This window comes from Nomascus leucogenys, chromosome 13, assembly GCF_006542625.1.
Source record: "Nomascus leucogenys isolate Asia chromosome 13, Asia_NLE_v1, whole genome shotgun sequence".
NCBI classification, from domain to species: domain Eukaryota; kingdom Metazoa; phylum Chordata; class Mammalia; order Primates; family Hylobatidae; genus Nomascus; species Nomascus leucogenys.
The window spans coordinates 86,679,447-86,698,796 of NC_044393.1; the positions used below are offsets into that span (position 1 = coordinate 86,679,447).

General features: G+C 40.0%; 1 protein-coding gene across 1 annotated transcript in view; it reads right to left on the minus strand.

The window, feature by feature from the left end:
- The window catches only part of DGKI (diacylglycerol kinase iota), a 460,711-nt gene that overhangs the window by 292,399 nt on the left and 148,962 nt on the right, over positions 1-19,350 (minus strand). The window contains exon 2 of the mRNA XM_030825779.1: positions 10,408-10,516. Within this exon, the coding sequence (XP_030681639.1) occupies positions 10,408-10,516 (109 nt within the window). The remainder of the gene's footprint in view (positions 1-10,407; positions 10,517-19,350) is intronic.

The window sequence follows — 19,350 nt, forward strand, 5'->3', positions numbered from 1 at the left end:
GTATTTTGCTCATTTGCTTAAAAGGGGCTCTGAGCTGTTAGGGAAAGTATTGTATTAGATTAACCATAAAGAAACAAGACTAAATCTCCATGGCTTACAGGAAAATCACTCTTGTTTTTATCTTATTCATCAGATGTACATGGGCATACAATTATTTTTTATGGGGGATACTATGGACTGAACTGTGTCCCCTCAAAAATCATATGTTGACCAGACACGGTGGCTCACACCTGTAATTCCAGCACTTTGGGAGGCCGAGGTGGGCAGATCACTTGAAGTCAGGAGTTTGAGACCAGCCTGGCCAACATGATGAAACCCCATCTCAACTAAAAAAATACAAAAATTAGCTGGGCATGGTGGTGGGCACCTGTTAAGCCCAGCTATTCAGGAGGCTGAGGCAGGAGAATCGCTTGAACCTGGGAGGTGGAGGCTGCAGTGAGCCAAGATCATGCCACTGCACTCCAGCCTGTGTGACAGAGTGAGACTACATCTCAAAAAAAAAAAAAAAAAATTCCTATGTTGAATCCCTCACCCTCAATGTGATAGAATGTGGAGATGAGACTTTGGGAAGTAATGAGTTCATGGGGGTGGAGACCTCATAATGGGATTAGTGTCCTTATAGAAGAGACACATGGGAGATTCTCCACATGCACACACCAAGGAAAAGCCACGTGAGCACACAGCAAGAAAGCGGCTGTCTGCAAGTGAGGAAGAGGACTCTACCCAGGACTGGAATCTGCCAGCACCTTGACCTTGGACTTCCCAGCCACCAGAACTGTGGGAAATGAAGTCTGTTGTTTAAGCTAACAAGTCTATGCCATTTTGTTATAGCAGCCTGAGCAGAAGACTTCAATAAGAAATTCTATAGAATAATCATGTAATAGAAACCCATCTTATACATGAGCCACTTTTATTATAACCTACTCCAGCAGTGTCCACACGATGGCCCTTTGAATCTCAAAGCTTAGTACAGCAAAGCAGAAATATATACCAAATGGCCAGGAGCAGTGGCTCATGCCTATAATCCCAGCACTTCAGGAGGCTGAGGCAGGCAAATCACTTGAGGCCAGGAGCTTGAGACCAGCCTGGACAACATGGTGAAACCCCATCTCTACTAAACTTACAAAAATTAGCCAGGCATGGTGGCGGGCACCTGTAATCCCAGCTACCCAGGAGCCTGAGGCATGAGAATTGCTTGAAACCCAGGAGGCAGAGGTTGCAGTGAGCTGAGATTGTGCCATTGCACTCCAGTCTGGGCAATGGATCAATATTCTGACTCAAAAGAAAAAAAAAAGGAATATACACTAAATGACATTTGCTGGGAAAAAATACCAAGTGTCACCCATCTTTTAAAATAAATGTATTTCTTCAGATTCAGATAGAACCCATTTTCCTTTCAGGGCCTAGTGACTCAAATAATTCTTGGGTAAGAACAACCAAAATTTGTATTGTGACGTGACCTCGGCGTTTCAGGATCCAAGAAAGGTGGGTCCAAGTCCTGGACCGCAGAAGTGAGGCCGTAAGGGACAAGAGAAGGTGAAAGTCACTAGGGATATAGGTGTCAAGGGCTCCAGGACAAAGTACAGGGAGACCCCGGGGGTAGGAGTGCACCATCCACATTTCCCAGTGCCTCAAAACCATTCCTAAAGGGAGAGCAACAGTGACCAGGATCATTGCCCTCTACATCAAACGGTGGACACCTGTTCACCAAAACTTTTTCTTCTCTACCGGTAATTTTTCCCTGTTGCAAGTTCAATTTTTTTCAAGGAAGTCAACGGGAAAATAGGCTTCACCTCACAGTCAATCTTGTGGGACAACAGCAGAGGAAAGAGAAGCATAGCTATGGGTTCAGACCCTAAAAGTTTTCAGATAATGATAGATGATGACAACATTTTAAAAAAAGTAGAAAGGCACTTCTTCACAAGGTATCCTGAAGAAATCAATCCAGAATATCCAGTAAGATATTCTACTACTGGGAAATTTTCTCCAACTCTAAGTTATAACCATTTATACAGAATAATGTCTTTTCATTTTGTTATTCTTTAATTTATTCAACAATTCTTTATTAACACTGGTGCCAGGCACTGAGATTCTGTGTTAATCAATGGAGAAAAATCTACCTGAGAAGATGGAACTAAATGCGTAATAACAGCAGCCAATATGAGGGAAACCACAGCAAAATCCCACTAACTACTTTAGAAAGTGAAGTCTAAAATGTAGCAGTGGGTAAAATGTCAAAACCTACTGATAAAGCAATGAGCTTTCAGCTCCAAGAAAGCAATCTCTAAGCCCACAGAATGTCCTGCCTGATAAAAGTGTTGTTTGTCCGGCGGCCTTGGGCCATAAGGTATCAGCTTGACCCCCAGAGGAGCTAGAGGCTAATGTCAACCAAATGGGCAGTCAACCCTGTCTACAGGACCAGCCCCCACTTAAAACTCTGGACATCGAGGTTCGAATGAGCTTTCCTGCTTGGCACTATGCCATGTATATTATAGCACATGGTTGCTGGGAGAAGTTAGCTAGTGAACCATGATTCTACTTGGAAAGGACTGTAATAAACCATAAATGTGAGTATTAACAGCTTTCAGGGAGTTCTATGAGTGTTTCTAGTGAGTTACTGAAGCTGTGTGGTCTTGGGGGTTCCCGAACTTGCAACTAATGTCAGAAGAGAGGGTAGTCTCGGGGACTCTCGAATCCTGCATAAAGTTGTCTAGACTGGGTGGCATTAGCACAATGCAGTAGACAAATGAACTATTTTTGTTTTCTTCCTGCAATCCTCATGAACCCTTCTCCAGCTCCATATTAATTAACATGAGCTTTGGAGTCAGACTTGTTGCCTAATAGCTGTATGACTTAGGGCCCTTCTCACCTTCCTAAACCCTATTTTACTCATCAGTCACATAAAAATCACTGTACCTCGCTTACAGGACTACAATGATGTTTAAACATAAAAATGCATAAAGCCCAATGTTCTGCATAAAACAAGAAGTTAATAGATGTTCATTATATTTATTATTGTTGCTGTTACTCTCTAGTTTCCCTTCTTCCTCCTAATCCACAGATGTTAGCATTAACTACGTTTCTCTCCTTGGTCTTTGTGGCCAAGACTGCTAGACATTCCCCAAAATAATTATTTCTCCTTTTCCTGGACACACAGTTAGACTTTATTTCCCCAGTCTCTCTTGCAATTAGGTGTGGCCAAATTCTGAACAGTGAAACAGAGCAGAAATTCCAGACTTGTTCCATTAAATCCTCCCACATGCATTCCTCCATGATCTTTTGTCTTACTGGTCAATTGGGAAGTCAGCCTTTTGGAATCCTCTTGGTGAGATGTCAGAGCAATCTTCAGCATGGGTCACTGAACAGCTATGTGAGAAAGAACCTGACTACTCAGCCAACCACCTGGAATAGTCTTGGTCTATGACATAGGTGAGACACTCTCTTGTATTAGGCCATTATATGTTTGAGTCTTTCATTAGCTGCAGAGCCTCATTTACCCCAGCAAATGCAGGCCTCTTCCCTTTGCTTTTATTTTTGTCTAGGTTTCTTTTCATTATCTGAATATACCCCCAATTACTTACTATACGCTGGACAGTGCATCTAATTTCGGAGTCTTGGTTTCTTCTGCTCTGAACTCTGACACCCTCTCTGATTTATTTAACGTTAGTATAAATTTAGTTTCCCCCAAAAGAGAGCCATGATTGTGCCTCTCCCTTGTTCAGAATGCTTAGATGTTTCCCTATTTATAAAATAAAATCCAAATTCAACCTGGCATACTAGACTCCAATAACAGCATCAATCACTCTTTTATCCTTGTCACTCTTTTTGTTTGTTTTTGCTTGTTTGTTTTTGAGACAGGGCCTTGCTCTGTTGCCCAGGCTGGAGTGCAATGGCATCACCACAGCTCACTGCAGCCTCAAACTGCTGGATTCAAGCAATCCTCCCACCTCAGCCTCCTGAGTAGCTGGATTACAGGCGTATGCCAACACACTGGGCTCCCTGTCACTCTTCTTTAAACATACCTCGCGTTTCCATTTTTGGTGCCACGTTTTTGTTCATTCTACTGTCCCTACCTGGAAACATCTTTCTCTCTTCTCTACACATGCCTCTTGGAATACCATCTCAAATAGTATACAACTCAAAGAGTATCCATCTGTGCCAGACAGAAAAATAACTCTCCTATTTCTAAACAAAGATAACACTTCTTCTGTACTTGTGAGTGCTGAGACAAGTCTGTATAGCTATATATATATTTACATTGATAGATTTACATCGATAGATCTATCCATCTAAGAGTGGAGATTCACCTAAATAGACATAAATACAGATTTCTAGATATAGGCACGTTTTCTTGCTCAAGTGCTACCGAAATTCTAGTAATGGCTATAGGTAAAAAGACAAAGGTGAGGTAAGTGTTTGAGACTGACTAATACAGATAAAGAGTATGCTCACACAAGAAGCAAATACTCCACACAAAATGAAGACGCTTGCTTATAAAAATGTTTTGAAACAATGAGAATTATAAATATGTATCCTATGTAAATGTCCTTACAAAATCAAAAAGGAAAAAGAGTGGATTGCCTCCCCCTGAAAATCTTCAAGACAAGAATTGATAACACACCGTGTTGGATGTTTTAGAATTGTGCTGTACAATATGCACATGGCTACTGAGGACTTAAAATGTGGTTAGCACTAATTGAGATGTGCTTCTCTTTGAACAATTCACAGCAGATTTTGAAGATTTAGGGTGAAAAAAGAATGTAAAACACCTCCCTAATAATTTTTATGTTGATTACATGTTGAAATAATATTTTGAATATATTTGCTTAAACAAAATATGGAATTAAAAATAATCTTACCTGTTTCTTCTCACTTTTTAAAGTGTGGCTACTAGAAAATTTATCATTACAGCTCATATCTATTTCTATTGGACAGCATTTGTTTAGATAATCACTTGCCTAGAGGCAGAAGATTAGACAGAGACACTTCTCACAGGTCTGTGAAGTTACAGGATTCCATGATTTCCCTCAGCAGCCAGGGTGATTTGATTTAAAAACTCCCCCATTCTCAGAAAATAAAGGAATGGTGAGAGTCCCTGAAATTAAGGTCGATCTGTCCCTTTATTTACGTGGCTGACCAGGACCGGGATCTTCACTGATTTACAGTGAGTAGTTCCTTATGCTCTGCTCAACAAACAGTCTCATTTATCGATTAATCTGACTTCAGTTTTTCGAAATGGGGCTGGGAGTGGGGAAAGATGTGGAGCTGTGGGTGATGACACTCGGACCTGATGAAGAGGGGGGCCTGACGCCCAAAATTAAGGTCCAGGTCTCCAAGGACTCACAGAAAACAAGACTGAAATGAGAACATGCACACACACGAGCGCGCACGCACAAACACGAGCGCGCACGCACAAACACGAGCACGCACGCACAAACACGCATGCACACACACACCCCTGCCTCCTTGTGGCTTTTCATTCAAGGTTTCTAAAGATAAGATGACCTAGTTTCATAACCCAGTTTAAACCAATCCCACATGAAGACTCTGGTTCCTTAATCTTGTCCCTGAACCAAACTGTGAGGCAGGGCACCAACTGTGTGATGTTTCTATCTGCCTCAGAGAAAGTGTTTCTTTTCTTAGCATCGTCAGCTAAAGGAAAGGAAAGGTGGTTTGGACTGAAGATCTGGCTTTGTTTGTGTTGAGGCTCTGTTTTCCACAGCTCTTGGGACCGAAGAAAGTTTGCCAATGAGGAAGGAAAACAAAATAAAATCAAGGGTGCAGGGTTTAAAACCAATGTGCCCTTTAAGAAAGATCTTGGTGGCTTTTCCACCACCGTTCAGGGGGTTGTTTTAAGCAGTGTAATGGGCAAAAACAAATTATGAAATGGTGGGGACAGATGGGAAACACATTTCCTGGGCTCTCTGCTGCAATACTACAAACAGGGAAGAGTGCTGGAAGTCCAAATGAAGTCTCCATTGGAAGGGAGACGTGACATTTAAAAGAAGATACACATTATCTGTGGAACAGACACGCTTCTAAATGGACTAATTCACTCTAAACTGGGAACTTGGAATCCATCCCAGGAGATGAGAATATTTTTTCCTTTTTAGGCATTACTTCCTTCCTTTCTAGTAATTTAACTTGTTTTACCCCAACTGGCTTGGCTGACAGGCATCATCCAGTGTCAGAGGGGGCAGCTGCTGCAGGCTGTCACTGTGAAGGTGAAAAGATGATGTCTTGGTGAAGAGTAGGAAGGCCAAAGTACTGTGTGCACCTTAAGATCTAACACAATGTGTTGAATTAGGAAGGAAATGTAAAGATAGTTGCTTGGGATTAAAAGGGCATAAATCCATTTATTTTTCAAGCAGACTTTGGAGTCATGCCTACCAAGCTTTTCAGGAACTAGAGATTATCTGAGTGCCTGTCAACTCCCAGCGAAATATCCCCTTCTCACTGATTGAGCAGAAAAACTGTAATCAATTCATCCCCTGACATCAGTAACCAAGCAGCTACTAGGTCTATGATGCTGCGCTCTCCACTGTGAAGAGAAAACAAGCAGAAAACATTGCCCCTCCTTTTAAGCAGCCTGAAATCTGACAGCCACAAATAAGAAAGTCAAACAAAAAGCACTAAATTGGTTCTAAGGTTTGGAAGACAATGCACTACGAACAGAGGGGTGTTGTGAGGATACAAAGCAAAGACTACATCAGATAAATAGCATCGGTTTGATTGAAAAGATGAGCATGGCTTGGCAGACAGCAAAAGGGAAAATCTCTAGAGGAAACAGCAATTTTCATACTGGGTTGAGCCCAGTGTCCACTGCTGTCAATAGAAGACTCAGGTGTCATACTGAAGACTGATCCAGATACTCTCCACACACCATTGCAGGTTCTATCCCTGACATGCATGGAGGAAAATGACTGTGCACAGGCAGCCTCAGTAAATATCTATTGCCAAAAAATCTTCAAAGAATGAGCCCATGTGGGACTGAGAATCCTAAAAGTCATAATAAGCCATTTGAGTAAAACACAGCAGGAGAGAATGTTTGGGATTTTGAGAAACAAGCTAAAACTAAGAGAGAGACACTGTATATATCACAAACAGGGAAATGAGAACATAAAAATGGAATGCTTAAAGAAAAGTATTAAGTTCATGTACCCAAAGCATAAAAACTGTCTGCTACAATAGCACCCTCCTGGCCAAGAAGTGCAGGTGCCTATAGTTTATGTGCACTAAATCAGTGCTCACCTGTGTCTCAGGCACCCCACAAACAGACTTCTCCTCAAAGCCTTTTGCCAAAGTATATTTAGGAAATACTTGTGTCCCTTCAGATGACTTTGGCACACAGGCTAGTGTCAGAACATGGCCCTTTTGGGATTCCACAATAAGTAGAAACTTGGGAACAAAGATCCTAACTCAAGGTTCACTCTGACTTTGCAACTTCAGACACACCATGAACAGTTTTTTAATCTTTTTCCTTACAGATGAAGGAAGAAGAATAGAGTAACATAAGCCAGAGAATCATAGTAGTAGAGGCCTTTGAGGTGACCCCCATTCATTCCCCTGAACCAAAGCGTTACAGAGCAGAGAGAATTTCCACCCAAGAGTCAAGTGGGGAAAGGGAACAACAGGACCCTCGTCGTCCCTGCTGGAACCCGTCTGCCACTGTGGTCAAGACCTTCAGAAGCACAACTTAGCACTATTGGGGCCCTCTACCTTATCAAAGGCAAGAGACTGGAGTTCCCCCCACCTTTTTTATAAGCTCCTGCCCCCTTCCTTTTTATTTGAAAGAATCAAAGAGGCTCCAACCCTTTTCATTGCTCAATAAATAGTAATACTGAATTAAATAAAGATTGCTCATTTCCATACATTGAGTCCAGGAGAGTAGACTAATGGTAGAAGATGAGGGAATCAAACAAGAGAGTGGAGGAGAAGGAATGGCACAGAGAGGTGACTGTTTTTGCACCTTAAACAGAACAAAGAAATCCCTGGCTGGCTCCTTGAACAGAAGAGCATACTAAAATAATACAAGTAATCTAAAGTTTTAGCCAAAGAAAAAGTCACTGAAATATTTTTAACGATCTGCTTTTTCCTCTTTTCTGAAACAAATGCTTTACACGATTGTAATAAATGAGTGTAGTGTGTTGGTCACGGTTTGGTTTCTGTTTGCTGACACCAAAATCAGCCCACAAAGATGTTGGTTTTTTTCCAGAGTAACATCTCATAACTCCTTACACATCAGATCTCTAAGCCCTCAGATGGACTGTCTCAAGGAAGGGCTTTCGGTTTTCCCACCATTGTTAAATGTTAGCTAAGTGTTTCATGTCATGCCATACTTTTGACAGACCTCCAAGATGGGGTACCCACAATCAAAGAAAAGGGGAGAAGAGGGAGGGATAAAAGATCACTAGGCACAAACCCAGCCTTCATTCCTATTTGTTTTTCCCTCATCCTGTACTGCAGCCTCCCACCACTGGCCAAAAATACCATTTTGATGAAATATTAGAGTACATACCTCTCTATAGGAATCAGAAAATAATACCTTGTGCCAAGCTCTGGCTCAGGCAGGACACTTCTTTCAAAACGCATTTTCTGATAACTATTTCCAACATCAAATGGGAATGGAATGTCCTTTTGTTGCATTCCAGTGACGTCCTCTGACCCCTGTGTTCTAGGCATCATTTCCTTGTACTTTCATGTTGATTTCCTTTCTGCCCACGGGATTCTAAGCCCCTTGAAGGCAGAAACCATATCTTCTTCACCTCAGAATCCCAAGTAACCAACATAGATTCTAGTACAAAGCAGGAACTCAACAAATGTTTGATGAATTAATGAATTCATCAATTACTTTAACAAATCTGCTGGCTGCACAGTTTACAAAAAAAAACTTTTTCACTTATTGTCACATTTGATCCTAACAACGTCCATGAAATAGGGCCACAATTATCCCCGTCTACAGATGAGGAAGTTGAAGCTGAAAGAAACCAGTGACTTACCCAATGTCACACAAAAGGGCAGAGAAGGGATTTAATGAATGTTCGCCTCTAAATGATTAAACTACCCCTGGAATGTCTCACCTTAAAGAAGGCCCTGCTGCTTCAGACTACAGAATTGTTTGGAACATCGTGAATATTAAACCAACTCTTTCGGTTCCTTGATACATAACACACTCTCATCATTGTTCCATGCATACCCCCTTAGGTTTTATTTATGTTTATGCATTTAATTGTGTTTAATTATTTAAACACTGGTGCAAGTATATTCTATTGTAGGTTAAGAGTTTATTAAATAGCTGTCCTGGAATAAAGAAGAAAACTCCAGGAAAGGAATATTCTTTCTATACACCAATTCAACAGGCTCAGGCAGCATCTGAACACTCTCAGGGTAACAATATCTCCACCAAGGGAGAAGCTGTAGTTCAAGCACATCCAGTCTTTTGCCAGGCACTTCATAAATGTGGGCAGCATTTACATTGGTATGCATCCAAGATGTAAAATAAGGATATTAATAAGTGTGTGCTGAGAGGAGAGGAAGAAATGCTGTAATACAGAGGATATCACATCATGGCATGGGTTTCCTTTCCCCCACCCCACCTTTCTCTTTCATATGGAGAAAAAGAACATGGATTATCCCTTCTATTCAGACTCAACTAAAAGTGCTAAACAAGGTTCATCATCAGGGAAGGCTGGCAGGACTTCAGGGAAGCCCTTCTCTCCCTTGATACCTTTTCCTCATATTGCTTCAGGAAGGGACAAAGCCTTTGGGTCTACAGTCAGAAACAGTTACTCGGCCAAGAACTTGACTCATTGAAGACTCTCAATAAATGTGTTTAATCAACTAAAGAGTTTCAGACTATAATCTTCAAGTCAAGTTAATAGTTTTTGTGAGTGTGTTATGGTTAAAATGTTAACATAAGCTCATATACCCAACCTACTGATGCCAGACCCATCTGCCTTTGGTTAAGGGAGGAAGGAAAAGCAATAGAATGACACGAACTGCCTGTAATCCTCTGGGAAAAAAAGCACCCAGAAAAACTCAGCTCAAGCTGAGGAAATCAAAACTTAGATTGCGTGATGTTGCACTAAGGGTAAGCTCAATTCATCGTCAACTTGGCAGAAACCAATAAAGACTGCGCACGAGGTACTTTTTAATCTTACAGCTGCAGTAATACTTCAAATGATTCAGGAAGCTTTTATCTTAGTCTTGAACACATCTGACTTCATATAAAGGAGCGATGTTCATAGGAGTTTGAAAATGGAGCTACAGCTAAGGTATCTGAGGACAGGTCAGCAGGCAATGTTGAAAATTATTAAGCAAGTCTTCCTTGTAGCTAGAGGAATCCTGAGAATGAGAGACACAAAACATGCACTGAAGTGATGTTTAAATGAAAAAGCCAACACCTACACTCCAGTCCAAAGTCGCTCTGGGCTCCTTGGCTGGACCATTTGCCACAGGAAGGCTGAGGGGATGTGCAGGAGCCAGATGCTGGAGGCCTGCCCGGGAGATTGCTTTCCTGCAGCAAGAAGAAAAACAAAAACAAAAACAAAGAAAAACCAACATCAGAATCTCATACAGAGCTCAAAATTTCCCATGGGGTAGAAACAATGCCTGAGTTAGCCTCTTCCACATCTGAAAATCTTTACCAACGTATTGGAATATACCTCTCTAAAGTGCATGGTGTCAAAAGGGTGGCAGGTCCCAAAAGACAGGGAGGTGTCAAGGGGACCACTGTGGGGAAATAGTGCTTCAGAACCAAAAATTAAAATATAATCCTCTATTCAGAGTAGAGGGAAAGAACAAAGGTCTTGACTGTTCATTTATGGAAAAAGACCTAGGGTTTGGGCAGCCACCATACTTGAACAACTTTAAGATTGCCAGAGACTAAAAGCAAGAAAAATGGGTTCATGAGGTCTCCTACTGAAATTCCTCCATTTGCCAACAAAGCACTCTCCAAGCTGGTTACAGCTGAAAGTTCACTGTTATTTTACTTTCCTCTCAAGAATATCATCCTTTCCCTATCCTCCTTATCCCTGCAGAGGACTACATGAGTTTGAGGTTCTAAATGGGAAAAGACTGCTATGCATCTGCCAAGAAATTGCACATCCAATATCTTACCAAGACCCACAGTAAGATAAAGCCTAAACACTAATCAGATTTTAGATTTGTTGAGTGGAACATAACAGAATTCAGGTCAGAAAGGAGGGTATGAATTGGGAGAAGTTGAGATAGTCAGCCCTGATCTTGGTCTGCAAAGAAATGAAACAAGAGGGACTACTTTAGCAAAGCAAATATGATCACTGCTGAGCAAAGGGAAGGGAGGAACAGTTAGAGCATAGTGGTGAGAATAAGAACAGCAAGAAGAAGAAAAAAAAAAAAAGCAGAGATCACCTAGGGAGATCTGTGGGATTACCAGGAATCGTGGAAGTTCAATTTCTGAACAGCCTCATGAAAAATGTCTCACAAGGGTCTAGAGCTTAAACATGAGTGCTGATTTGTGATTTAACTAAGTCGCTCCCTAGAAGGGAGAGGGGCTTTTCCCCTATAATAGTATCTAAGTGTGGTCTGAGAAGTACCTGAAATAGAATCAGGAGGGTCTTGTGATGCGCAACTCTGAGTCCTGAATCAGTTGGAAGGTGAGGCACGGGAAGCTGCATTTACACACACTCCTAAGGTTGTCTTCTGTGCACTAAAGTTCTTAGACTTTGCTCTGTGGGAGCATGTACATTTAGGCAGCTGGGACCACAACTTTCCAAAGCCCATCAAGGGGAGTTCTAAAGAAAACATCAGCAATTTCATTATTTACTTTATCTTCATTTGGCTCTCTTCAGCTAGTCTCGTATGACCTGAACACTGCAGTAAGAATCTGCCATCTCTGAGATGAGGCCTGCAGATACCCTGGATCCCCAGAAAGGCCCAGATCCTCAGACTTCTCAACCCCTTGGACTATACAGAGGAGCAAGGCTCCAGACAGTGGAATGGAGAAAAGGAAAGCAGTGATGGCCAGATCTGTGGTGAATCCCATCACAAATGAGTCCCCAAAGGAAAAGAAACTTGCCCCATATAAAGGGGAAGGAATAGAAGCAGAATTTAAAAGCTTTCTTGAACCCCGAAGGGCAGGTAATCTTTTCATCCTGCTCAGTGACCTCTGCAAACTCCCTCCAAAAAAATAGTAGCCCCCAAGCCCAAGGAAACCCTGAATAGAAGCCAGTAAGAATCCAGGATTGTGCAACCATTAATCAATTACCAAGTATGTCAGAGAGCTCAGCAAGTGTCTAGACCTTTGGGTTTTTTTTTTTTTTTTTTTTTAAGTCTCTGGAAGTCCCAGATATAGTGGGTAGGTCTTCAGTAGTTAGAAGCGATCACATTGAGCTTGCTGGTAGCCTACTTTCAAAAGCTCCCACTGGGTAACAGATAATGTACTTGCTTTATATAATCCCCGAAAGGGTCATTATGAAGATGGAGGCCTTTAATGATGACACAATATTCTTGTTCCTCACTTTCACCAAGGCAAATAATTAGCAACATCAATTTTGGCCCCTCACCCCAAAGCATATTCCATATCATCGAGCAATAAGAAAGTAACAGTGGAAGAATCTTATACAGTGATCTTTCATCTCAAAACAGTTTTCCTCCACCTATGTTGAAGGAACTTCTTTAGCATTTTTATTAGGATTTTCTCTGGCTTTGAATGGCTCTGTATGGGGACTCCGAGCTACAGTTTTCATCATAAGAAAATCAGATCTCTGCAGAGTCGGAAGACACAGGTTCTACATTTGATTCCTTAACAGTCACCACAACCTAAATTAAGTGTCCTTACAAAAAATATCAAACCATACCCAAGTGCAAACTCTTAGAATGGCTGAAGAATATCTAAATCTTGGTTTAATGAGAAAAACACAGATCTTTCATTTTTTCATTAACTGTCCCAGACAGTTTTGATAAAAAAAAAATTTTATTAAGAGAGGAAATAAAATTCTACTGTCAGGCACCAGTAGAAACCACAAGACAAATGAATTTAACTCATCAGAACTTGTAGACTCTGACCACCAACACCTGGTTACTCTTCCTAATTAGGACTGCCAGGAGGAGCCAGTTGCTGAAATAATCAAATTAGGATTCAAGGATGCAAGCCACGTGTGTCTATGAAAGATAATGTAGCTATATGATAAAGAGACATACAAACATTTAACCCTGAAAGAAATTACAGTCAAATCACACTCTTTTCTAGCCTGGGAATAGAAACAAGTAAGGCCTTTTTGTTGATCACTTATTTCTCTTTGTGGATACAAATTTAAGGTTGGTTTTATGTCTACACACATAAACATTAATTAGGAGAAAAAATAAGTAAAAAACATGAAAGTGGCTGCCAGTTTGTAACTCTAATTGCCCTCACAAAAGGACATACAAATAGAAAAAATATATTTTGGTACAACAGAGTGTACGAAATAACTTCTGATTAGAACTTTCCATTCTTTTAAATAACCATGGGAGAAAATCCTTTTCTCCAATAATTCATACATGCATACACATTTTCTTCCAAAATAAGAAAATAGTTTTATTATATCTCAGACCTCAAATATAAGTTAGTGAAAGTTATTTTTCTATTTGAATTTATCTTGGTGGTAGATGATGAATTTAAGAGTCTAGTAGAACTTGGTGTGTGGTTGGGAGTGGGATGAGGGGGCAGTAGTTTTATGCTGCAATTTGCTCCTATTAAAAAAATCAATGGGGTTTCAACTTGTTCTTTCCTTCTGCTCAGAATCCTCTCAAGCCCACGGTCAGCAAAACCATAAAATGCCAATGATTCTTTCTATTAATTTCACAACAATACTTCATAGGAGATGGCTATAATCACAAATGCTTCTTTGAAAAGAACTGTGATATTAACTGTGAAATAGATATGAAAAGAAAATATCCTATAATGCAGTTTCAATAATACAACATCACAGTTAATATCAATTACCTGAAAGACCTCTAACATATTTAAAATATAAAAGCCATTATACATTTTAAGTAGCATCATATTATTTTCTTCACTTGATTCAGTAAGACTATAAACTCCTAAAGGACAGGGCTCAATCCATCTACTAATCTTTTTTTTTTTTTTTTTGAGACAGAGTCTCGCTCTGTCGCCCAGGCTGGAGTGCAGTGGTGCAATCTCGGCTCACTGCAAGCTCCGCCTCCCGGATTCACACCATTCTCCTGCCTCAGCCTCTCCGAGTAGCTGGGACTACAGGCGCCCGCCACCACGCCCGGCTAATTTTTTGTATTTTTAGTAGAGACGGGGTTTCACCGTGGTCTCGATCTCCTGACCTCGTGATCCGCCCGCCTCAGCCTCCCAAAGTGCTGGGATTACAAGCGTGAGCCACCGCGCCTGGCCTCCATCTACTAATCTTAATTACATTCCAGCCCTGGGGTAGACACAGTCTATATTCAAGAAATGCTTTCTGAGTTAATGAATGAACTTGACCAAGAAGCTAAGCAAAACAGCTTGCTGATTAGATCAAGGGTTGAGAAATCTGATTAGGAGGATTTGAATTATATCCCAGGCCTTACATTTCAGTGATATTCTTGCCTGAGATAGTCAGAAATCCTTCATAGCAGCTCTTTAAAAATAAATGCAAATAAGGTAGAATCCAGTGTAGTGTTAAGAAGCCTAAGAAACATCAAAACGGCTTTGTGTGGTCAACATTAAAATGGAATCCCTTTGCCACATTCGTAAAGGGCATATGGTAGTGTTAATATTTTTACAATGTGTTTAATGAAACATGTGGCATATACTCTTCATAAATATAAATTTAAAAATTTATGAAGGCCGGGCACAGTGGCTCACACCTGTAATCCCAGCACTTTGGGAGGCCGAGGCAGGCGGATCACGAAGTCAGGAGATCGAGACCATCTAGGCTAACACGGTGAAACCCCATCTCTACTAAAAATACAAAAAATTAGCTGGGCGAGGTGGTGGGCACCTGTAGTCCCAGCTACTCGGGAGGCTGAGGCAAGAGAATGGCGTGAACCCCAGGGGGCGGAGCCTGCAGTGAGCGGAGATGACGCCACTGCACTCCAGCCTGGGCGACAGTGAGACTCCGTCTCAAAAAAAAAAAAAAATTTTTATGGAAAACATGCAAATAAGTGGTTATTTAGCCAGAGATACCCTTTTCTAATTACCCATTTTGCAAATTTCTCTCAATTTCCTCTGGTTCCAGTTTCAGTCTGATTGTAGGTTTATGTGGCTCCCATTTTCCATCTATCCCCATCTTGCCAGCTCCCTCTCTGGGTGATGCTGCACGTGAGTACAGAATCAGGATTCTTCTTGCAGAGCAGAAAAGCACCAGAGAATCAGGAAGTCTCTTACCCAGAACACCTCCTAAAGATTGACACATTAGAGACTGGTGAACTCATCCTATTGTTCTAGAAAAGGAACCAGCTGTCTAAGAAGTTACTCAGTGTCTTGGTTTGATTCCCCAAGAGAGTTCTTAATCACCTTGTGTGTTGTTGTCTTTTTTCTTATACCATATGGGCACTAACTTTGCTTGTATTCAAAGCAGCTCACAACGCTTTTTGGTTGACTTAGACAAGCTGCCTACAATGCAAAGGATAGTCCACGCAATAAAAAAATTGTCCCAAGCCCCGCAGAAACTTCACCTCTGATTTATGTCAGGGAACAAACCATGCGTAGTTATTTGAGCCTAAATCCTACTTCATATTATATATGAACTCAAAGTATTTTTTGATTATTTTAATGTACATTGAAATGTTGAAGGATGTAATTACTATTGAACCAAAGGTTGTGTTTTGTTTCCTAAGAAACTTATCCCATTGAGTCACTCAGAAAATCACTTTTGATATTGAATCTTCAACATAATACACCACTATTATTCTATGTTTGTTACCTTCACGGTGATTCTTCAACATTGGTACTCAACCTTTGCCTACCATGGGGTTTAAGAATCAGTCCATTCAAAGCCCTCCAGGTATTTCTAATGTGTATCCTGGCTAGGAACCACTGTTCCACATAGATGTGCAAACATCCGACTACTTCATTATGTCTGTTAATGTGACTAAGCCCAGGCATTTACATATTGAAATATATCCATTCAACAATGTATTTACTGAATGTCTATTTTATGCCAAGCACTGTTCTAAATGTGTAGAATACAAGAACAAATAAAACAGACCCAAATCACTGCCGCCTTTGAGAAGCTTACATTTGAACAGAAAATACATTTTGCCAGGCACTGAATCTTTTTACATATTTTATGTATCCCTCGCAATAATAAGGTATGATCCCCATTTCCTAATAAATTTCCCATTTTTTTATAATAAATGTTCTCCATGGAGCTTATGGAGAACACGTAAGCTCCATGTCCAACAACACACAGGTAAGAAGAGGTCCGAGTAAGATTTGAATGCAGGCATCTAACTCCAGAAGGTATATACTTAACCATTTCACAACCTGACACTTTTATAAAATGCTGACAGTACACATATACATAGCAAACCAGACGTACTATAAAATTCACCTTTTCTGTATTACTTTTCTAATTGCCTTAATTATAAATTTCCTATCTCTAGAACAAGAATGCAAACTTCTACCAGCAAGAGGACATGTTTAGTAGGCATTAGAGTGCAGAAGTTAAGCACACACCTTACCTTACCAATTAATGGTTATGTAGTCAGATAGCTTGATGTCTTTTAGCCTCAGTTTCCTTATATGTAAAATAAAAATAGTGCCTAACTCAGAGAATAGTGGAAAAAATTTGTGCAGGATGCTTGGCACAGAGTAAGCACAATCAGTAGTTGCTGCTATTATTGTTCGTACACACATCAGCGGGCCCCCACAATACCAGCCAAAGCTAGGTACATGGTAAATCTCTGAATAAATATGTGCTTTTTGATTGCTCTCAAATCGTCTAAGTTCCCTGGACACTTCTGTTCATTCAACAAACATTTGACAAGCTTCCACCACGTGTCAGGCAGTTCAAAGGGGTTATTCAAACAGAAGATTTCCTCTTCTAGTCAGTAAATAATTCCATGGTTGCCAAAGGAATCATTCTTCTTCCCTGCCTAACCCATCTTCCTAATACAAAATCAGAAAGCACCGCACACTTTCCTCAGAGAGATTTACCAACATATTAAACACATGCAAATGTGCAATCCAAATGCCATTGGAAGTATTTATTATATTCATGTAAATGAATGCAATGCCCAAAATACTTTTTTTTTTTTCTTAATGTGTAAAAATGGCCTGGCAGCTAAATGCCCCTGAGAACTTGTGAACTCATTTCTCAGACAGGATTTACTTCCGAAGTGTAACTTTCCTAACCACATCCATAAGGCAATACTGGTACGGGCTTGGCGTGGGATGTGGCAACAAACTCATTTTAAAACATGGTAAGATGACTTAACTGAGATTCTCTCCAGAGTTAATGACATTCTTCTCCTTATGGTATCACTTGAGGGAAAAAGTAATCCTTGAGAATGGAGAAAAAGTAATTATGCTGTTATGGGCTGAACTGTGTTGCCCCAAAGTTCCCATGTTGAAGTCCCAATTCCTAGTACCTCAGAAGGTAACCATATTTTAAGACAGGGTCTTTACAGAGGTCATCAAGTTAAGATGAGGTCATTAGGATAGGCCCCTAACCCAATATGACTGTGTCTTTATAAAAAGGGGAGATTTGGACCCAGACACACACATAGGGAGAAAGCCACGTGAAGATGAAGGCAGAGATCAGGGTGATGGTTCTATGAGCCAAGGAACACTGAAGATTGCCAGCAACCACCAGCAGCCAGGGGAGAGATTCTCCCTCACAGCCCTCAGACGGAACCAACCCTGCCAACATTTTGATCATAGACTTCCAGCCTCCAGAACTGTGAGACAATACATTTTGGTTGTTTAAACCACTCAATGTGTGGTACTTTGTTATGGCAACCCTAGCAAATACACATACTTCAAAACCACACCCAAAGTTTGAATTTAGCATGATAGGGTTTGGCTGACTTCAAAATGCTGACTTCTCTTTTCCAGTTGCCCCCATGAAACCTTGGGTGCCTTCCCATGATAATGCTACCCTTTATAAACTAATAATACTTAAACAGAAACACATTCCCATGAAAAACATCATTCTCATGCACATAGTAGTGAGCATCTGACCAAGTTTTATTTAACTCATTAGTAAAGTAACAAGTAGAGAAGACAAATGCAAATTCAAAGTATAAATAAGAAATTGAGATTTATAAAAGTCAGGAAAGAAACGCCTAAAAAGACTGCTAAATTAGATGTAAGAGTAGTTTACACTCTATGAATTAATAAGATCTTAACCTCTGTGGCAGTAACTTCTCTTTTAGTCTATAAAATCATAAAACATCAGCTTTTCACAGGTTAACTTCTAGCCTTCCAGCAATATAAACTATCAGCACCTCTATCAGTTTTGGATTATTAATAATACTCAAATACACAGAAACAACAAAATTATAGTACCCAAGAGTATCAGATGAGAGTCAATTACTAAATAAAAAGATTCTGCTTTTATTGGAGGAGGCTAATTAGAATATGCTCCAGTAAAATAACATCTTAAAAAATAAAACAATAACCATTTCCCTTGTCAAAATTTAGAATAATTTTATTCTCATTACTCATGGTTCAAACTATTAATTAGAATTCCTTATGTAGCTTTATATATCTATATCTATATGTACATATAGCTATCTATCTATCTATCTAGAGATATCCATATATATAGATATCTCTCCCGATCTCCAGATAGATAGCTATAGATAGATCCATAGATAGATAGATAGATAGATAGATAGATAGATAGATAGATAGATACAGATATATATAGATATCCATATATATATCCAGATAGATAGATACCCATATAGAGAGATATATATAACTCCAGATATATATAGATATATATAACTCCAGATATATATATAACTCCAGATATATATATAGATATATATATAACTCCAGATATATATATAGATATATATATAACTCCAGATATATATATATAAAACTCCAAATATATATATATCTCCAGATAGACAGATATATAGATAGATCCATATCCTGGAAAATATCTTGAAATAAATTATCTTACCTTCAAAGCAATAATAATAATTTATTGTGTACCTAGTATGCATTGGAAATTCTTTTACCCACTTTCTTTCTGATTGGAAACAGACTCTCAGACAAAAGTTTTCAAGAGGTTTACTGAAGAATGCTTGTCAGGGATTAAAGGAGGCAGGATTAGCAGAGTGAGAAGCTGGACTATGAGATAGTTGTAACAGAAGCCTCAGTTGGCTTCACAAGAAGTTCTGGAGCTGGATTGCCCTTCT